At 36.5% G+C, this 7,378-nt stretch overlaps 1 protein-coding gene across 1 annotated transcript in view; it reads right to left on the bottom strand.

The window, feature by feature from the left end:
- Positions 1–780: 780 nt before the first annotated feature.
- The window catches only part of LOC113450804 (monocarboxylate transporter 2-like), a 28,006-nt gene continuing 21,408 nt past the window's right edge, over positions 781–7,378 (bottom strand). The window contains exons 4-5 of the mRNA XM_026722109.2: positions 4,672–5,517; positions 781–1,926 (exon numbers count right to left, since the gene is read on the bottom strand). Of these exons, the coding sequence (XP_026577894.1) occupies positions 1,625–1,926; positions 4,672–5,517 (1,148 nt within the window). The 3' untranslated portion in view covers positions 781–1,624. The remainder of the gene's footprint in view (positions 1,927–4,671; positions 5,518–7,378) is intronic.

Raw genomic sequence — 7,378 nt, 5'->3', positions numbered from 1 at the left:
ACCCAAGACACTTATTATTATTCGTACTATCACTGCTTTATTTTGTCACAGTTGTTCTACTTCAATTTGCAGGTCTTTGTATTTTGTGATTTTCTCCAGTTCTTTTTCTTCTATACTGCTGTGTTCAGGTATGGTCAGGTCCACTTTCCAGATTTTTTTCCCTTATCTTTCTTTCCAACAATAGTTAAATCTGGGGTGTTATGTGGCAGGTATTTGTCTGTTTGCATTCTAAAGTCCCAGAGCACTTTAGTTTCTTCAATTTCTATTACTTTGACTATTTTGTAGTCTTACCAGTTCTTGCTTGCAGGCAAATGGTATTGACTGATGATGCAAAGTAGAATCATATCATACATATTTGGCTAGGTATAAGGTTCATTCCTTTGAGAAGCGAGAAATTGGGGTTTTCCCTTTTTTTAATCTGCAGTTCCCAAATGCTTATTTCCTAAACTATCTTTCTGATATTTTTGCAACTATGATTGATGGGTTTATTGAAGGGTTTTAGTTTTGCCAAACCCACCAGATAAAGTCAGAAGTAAAATGGAATGGTAAACTTAATGCTTAGGTATGATTGTTGTTCTTTTTTTTAGATAAGTGCATTATATTAAGTTCTTGCAGGCTTTGATCTCTGTGTGTTGGTTCAAATCAATGGACCTATCAATATACTGAAAAGGCAACTGGACATGTCTCTGTGAGTTCTCTTTCAGCAAGTACATCTAACTATTTTATTCTATCTAGTGCCAGATTACCTTCAAATACAAAGCAAATAAAAATACCCGGAAAGAAAAAAAGTTTTTTTTACTTCGCTGAGATTCTTCTTATGAAAACTTTTTGCAGACATGGCTTTTTTTTATTGGAATGTCGAAGACCAAATCTTGGATCTTCCAGTGTAAAAAGTGCTGTGAGTTGCTATAAGTTTTTTTTTAAAGGAAAAAAATCTTGCATTTTTTATTATACAACATTTTTCTACTTTGCTATTTTTGCTACAATAGAAACAGGAGTACAGGTCAAAACTTCAAGTATAAATTATCCTAATTTTTTTTCACCAGTTAGGACAAGTATACTCTCAGCTCTTTAGTAAAAACAAGATAAGACTTAGATTTGCAGTACTGTAAAGCCAGTTCTAAATAATCATGTAACCATATAAAATGTGACTATTTTAAAATTTGATTTCATACCACAGGTAGTCCTCAACTTATAACCGCAATTGAGCCCCAAATTTTCATTTCTAAGCAAGGCGATTGTTAAGTGAGTCATGCCCCATTTCACAACCTTTTTTTGCCATGCTTGTTAAGCTAATCATTACACTCTTTAAGTGAATCGTGTGGTTATTAATCTTTTGATCTGGCTTCCCCCACTGACTTGGCTTGTCATAAGCTTCCTAGGAATGGTTGCCAGTGACAATTACAAGGCCCCGAGATGCTGCAACCACTGTAAATACGTGCTGGTTGCTAAGTAACTGAAATCTGAGCACGTGACTGTGGGGATGTGTAAGAACCACTCATAAGTCACTTTTTCAGTGGCGTAACTCTGAATGGTAATTAAACAAATGGTTGTAAGTTGAGAACTACCTGTATATTTTTAGTTTTTTTAAGGAAGTTTCCATTCAGAAAACTTTGAATTAGATTTAAGGTTCAGTTGGGAGGTTTGCCCCATTCTTTAGTCCATTCTCATCTTTCTTCAGAGGAGCTGTTTCATTAACATCTTGGATTTTTTCTACTGCTTTTATGTTTCCTTCACCCTCTTTTGTCCTTGCATCCTCATTATCTTTCTTTTCTCCATCTTCCTTCATCCTTTTCTTCTCTTCTTTTGCAAGCATTCTGTAGTTGTAGTAATTCATAATAAAGAGGAATGTCCCAGCCAAGACCATCACTGCCCCGCATTTAATGAACATGTATTTGTAGTCTCCAAAAGTATCAATAAGAGTACCTGTAGATGGAGAAGTGACATCTGAATTATTAGTGACACTTATTGATCAAAATATAAAAAGGCTATGCAGATTCCAGGAAAATTTTGTATCTAGATTGCTAAAATAGTTAGAGAAAATGGTATCTCCTCAAGCCCTCAATTAAGGATGGGCTTTGCTTAAAATAAGAAATATCAGCAAATCCTAGGCTAATTTTGAATCAATATTTTGCCACCTTTTTCACTTGTGGTATATGCATTTCATCCTCCAAATTAATGTGCAATCATGGTTTTCTTTGACCATTTTCTTGTCCTTGAGATACTATGCATTTAATAACCATCATGGTGACAATTTATTGAAAGTATGGTACTTAATTATTCTAATGTCTAATCAAACAAGCTACACATTTTGTAACAAAGATGAGACGCTGCCAGCTTGGGTGGATAAAAATACTGCACCAAGGAGCAACATAGCCTACATTCATGCTTTAATATGGTGGCATTGCAAAAACATCAAACAGAGGCTAATTGCAGCTATTCTCAATTTCTGCTAATCAGGATGACCTTAAGATCTGCAAAATACATTTCAATGAGAGTTTTAATGAGAAGAGTACTGGAAAATTCAACAGTAGAAGAGTCTTTCCACCTCCTCCTCTGTGAATAAGAGAAAGTCATAAAACACACCAGGAAAAATTACTTAGTCCATTAAAGCAAAACCCAGTAGTAGGCTGTTAAATGCCAAAGAACCAATCAATTTGCCACTTATTAAATAGAGAGCAACATACTGCAAACTATTATAAAGCACTTTCTAGCCTCATTAACAGTTTTCAGCAATTAGCCCTAATCTGCTTCTTAAAACTGCATGCTGAAGAAAACATGCATGCTGACCTCTCACTCTAAGACGGGAAGAAAAAAGCAAAGTCCTCCGATAAAAAAAGGATAATTGAATAATAAATATTTTTTATAAAGCCATTGAAACCTGAGATTCCTTTCACTTTTTTGACAATTAATGGTCATCTGGTATAAGTTGAAGTATCATCACCCACTGAACATCTGTATTTCAATGATTCTATTATTTACACCACATGCATTTAAGGTTGCAGCTTTTTGTCCAAAGCCATTTTAGTTCCACTACTACAGTCAACAGGTTAAATAAAATTAAATCCTGTGGAGCAATTATTTTCTTAACAGCAAACAGCAATAATTTAATATAGATTGCAGTAATTTTGAACCTGCCACACATGGTCTTTAATTTCCTTGACTCAATAATATTGTTCTTCCAGAATAGAAACAACAGATACATCCTATATATAGTACCTGTGTAAGGATTTAAAATCTAGCTAAATCATCCTAAAATAAATCAAAAGGAAATGGGCACATAAAAACTGTTAAGCAGTGGATTCTCTCTTGCTGGCAGTTTCCAGTTAGGGGTGACTTTCAGGGATGATTTAGTGGATTCCTGCAATGACCAGTCAATCAGATAAGCTGATCTGTAACTCAAACATTCCATGATTCTAAAGCAAGGGTCTTCAAACTTGACAACTTTAAGACTTGTGGACTTCAATTCCCAGAATCCCTGAGCTTACATGACTGGAGGAGGAATTCTGGGAGTTGAAGTCCACAAGTCTTAAAGTTATCAAGTTTGAAGCCCCATGTTCTAAAGCGATGCTGTTGACCAGCAGTGATCTCCAATAATTTATTAAGAAAATTAAACATTTACCTTTAACCTGGCCGCTTCCATTTCATATCCTCTGATAAAGATTTCAAATGTTTTATGAAATTGCTAAACATGTATTAAACATATTTCTTCAGCGTGTGAATAGTATTGCTATAAATATTCACATATTTATTTGAAAGGCGCCCAGGTCACGTTATCAGTGAGATAGAAGTCATCTCACTATAATCAATAAAAATAAATGAAGTGAAAAAAACTGAATGATTGCTAGATGGTCATGAATAATTAGAACTATCCATGTATTTTAATGCCATTGAGTGGTCATCTGGATTTTTGCAGTTCAGATATGGAAACACTGCTTCCATATATATATATACATACATACATAATATCAATAAATTATATATCTTTTTCTCCATGAAGCCAGGATGACTTACATGGCTGAAGTCCTTAAAACATATTTCCATGATGGTGAATTATGTCTGTGCAGTCTTAGTCCAATACCTTAGTTATCATGAAGGCTGGTTTTATCTTATGACTGCTGTTTATTTGTATATTTTGTATGTTTAACTTTATATTAAGAATAATTAACTATTGAGCAATTCAGAAATATAATGAACCAACTGAGATCCTATTTATAAATTTACTAAAAGAAATTACATGAATATATTATGTTAATCTCTGTCCAAAACCTAACTATTAACTTGCCAGCAAAGAAATTTGAAGTTTTACAAGACATAGAACATTTAGTTAGCAAGGTTCACCTAAACTGCTTTTTAAGCAGCCTTTGGGTAGTTTTAACAATTTAGTTCTGCAACATCCATTTTAATGAATGGAAAATTCCAAGGGAATGAATTTTCTTGTTGAGTGATAGTTTTATTCCTTGAGGCATACTTCTGATGAGCCTAGTTTAAATGAAATTTGAAAACTTCACAAAATGTGGAATTGATCGGGACAGTACAGAATCAAGAAATCGGATTTTAAGAGTAGGAGGGAAAGCGTTAATATCTAAAGTTTCTTCCTTGAAATTAAAAGTAATGATTTTTTTATTGTTGAGCAGACTAATGGAAAGAAAATATTATAAATATTCTTACCCCCAATAGGTGGCCCAAGTAATATGGTGCAACATTCCACTATGGTGACTAATCCTACAGCACTTGTGAAACGGCTGGCACCAACAAGATCCATGAGAGTTTCAAAGAGCATTGCACAAACCATACCAAAGGCCAGGCCAAAAAAGATAGAATAAATGACTAAGCCCATGTAACTTGTTGCCAATGGGCATAGCAAGTGGCAAACACCATTAAAAGCAATGGAAAAGCTGAAAAAATACTGAATTCTTGGCCTCACCCATTTGCTATTTGCAAGGAGCCCAGTAGCTGGCCTGGCTATCATGTCAACTATTGCTAGAATGGAAAGGAGAAAAGCTGCCGAATATTCATCAATCCCACGGTGCTTTGCATAAGGGGCCAAAAAGACAATCGGTGCAAAAAATCCTAAAAACATCAGCACGTTCCCTATCAAGTAGATCAGGAAGCCTCTGTGCTTAAAAAGCGATAAGTCAAGGAACTTGTTGAAGTTTTCACAACAATCTCTGTCTTCCTTTGTTTCCATATTCTTCTTCCCTATTTCAGCAATGCCTCCATCAGTTTTTTCTCTTACGGCTCCTTTTGCCTCTTTATTTTTCTGTCTCTCAGAAGTTGGTCCAATTGGTCTGAAGAGGGCTCCAGCTACGCAGCAGTTCAGCAGAAGTGCGCCAAGAATAAAAAAGCTCCCCCTCCATCCAAAAGTGTCAAAAAGGAACTGGTTCAAGGGTGCAAGGGTGCAAAGCATGACAGGACTTCCTGCCATGGCAAGTCCATTTGCAATGGGACGTCTTTTCAGGAAATACTTCCCAATGATGATTACTGAAGGCTGGAGGTTCAGGGCAAGACCAAGTCCTACAGTGAGAGAATAAAAAAGAGGAATGTTACCTCATTAGATTAAAAAAAACACACATGTTCTGTTATCATAGAAACTGATCAATTAAGCGTGTTCCAAACAGTTCTGTGGCCAGAGCATATTACTAAATCTACTTTGCCTAATGCAAGATTCCTTAATTTAATGGTCTACATGTTTTGAAGCTACAGATCCCAAAAATCCACTCAGTATCACCAGGCCTTAGAAGACTGGCCCATTTAAAGGTCAGATGTTTCTAAAACTCATCTGTGTGAAAACTGATATGCAGATTTATTTTTTAATAAACTTTTCAGAAGTAAACAATAGGTTTGCTAATAAAATCTGTAACAAGAATCTATATGCAGTGGTATTTTGGACAGCACTATTTGAAGAATAAACTGCTGTGAAAAGGGCATTATTTTAAAGTCATGACAAGAGCCAGAAATACATACAAGCGGATGAACATTTTATAGGAGAAGGTTCATGACTGTGCTTTGAAAACAAAGGAAACGGTATCTATTTTCTGGGTCTATTATAAATCATGATCAGCATGTGAAATAAAGAGGTCTGGCAGCTATTCTTGCTCTTGATACATTTCTGAACTTGTTCTGAAAAAAAGCAACTATTGTCATAGGGGATTTTGTGGACATGGTAGCCAGGAAATTAAATAAGTTTTATAACTTCTTTTAAATGAGAATAGACCGTTTCGGATTGCACTTTATGCTTTGGTGCCACTGAATACTCAGTGCTTATTTTTTATTTTACATTTATGCTGCTCTTCTAGGAAGAGCCCAAAATAACATGCCAATAAGGAGAACAAACTGATGAAGGGAATGTTTGAAACCATCAAAATATGTTCCTGGAAAAAGGATTTATCTGCCACTTACAACTCGCCTGAAACTGTCCATGAACATATATGCCAAAGTGTCCACTCCATCAAAGTAAATCTTGAAGGAATCTTGTTTGACTCTGGAGATTCTTCTCTTGGACTTTTGGCAAAGTGGCATAATACAGTATGTGATCGTAAGAGCTCAATATTACTACAGCAATGCCTAGGTATACAACACCATGGTCATAATGCGGTACCATGGCCACAGGTAAATGTGCATATGTATTACCTCTCCTTCAGGAGCTGCATTGGCTGCTGCTTTGCTTCCAGGTGCAATTCAAGGTACTGGTTGTCACCTTTAAAGCCCTTCATGGCTTGGGACCCGGTTATCAGAGGGACCGTCTCTTGCCAGTTACATCTATCTGACCCATCAGTGCAGGGAGGCGGGGAATGCTGCGGGTCCCATCCCTGAGGGAGATACACCTGGTGGGGCCCAGAAAAAGGGCCTTCTCCGTGGTGGCTCCCTGTCTCCAGAACATCATTCCACCAGAGATTAGAATGGCCCCCACTTTAATTCTCTTCTGGAAGGCACTGAAGACCTGGTTCTGCCTGGGGAACCTAGAGCGGGATGGAGCCCATTAAATGGCTCGTGTGATCTGTCACTGAGGTGGGAGGTAGGGGGTGATTTTACTATATTAATTTATTTGATTCTACTTCTACTAGTTTTACTGTTTTAAATGTGGTTTATACCTTGTAAGCTACCTTGAGTCGCCATGGGAGAATAGGCGCCAATATAAATATAAATTAAATAAATAAATGAAAACCATCAGGTATCTCTAGAGTCTTCTCCCAGGACATATAACTTCTGTAAACCGAGCTATGGTGGCGCCAGTGGTTAGAATGCAGTATTACAGTCTAATTCAGCTCACTGTCAGAAGTTCGATCAGCTCAAGGTTGACTCAGCCTTCCATCCTTCCAAGGTTGGTAAAATGAAGAGCCAGATTGTTTGGGACAATAGGCTGACTCTGTAAACC

This window comes from Pseudonaja textilis, chromosome 2 (assembly GCF_049901715.1).
Source record: "Pseudonaja textilis isolate UNSWEBS1 chromosome 2, rPseTex1.2, whole genome shotgun sequence".
NCBI classification, from domain to species: Eukaryota; Metazoa; Chordata; class Lepidosauria; order Squamata; family Elapidae; genus Pseudonaja; species Pseudonaja textilis.
Note: the sequence above shows the minus strand (reverse complement) of the source record. Positions and strands in the feature narration are given on the sequence as shown.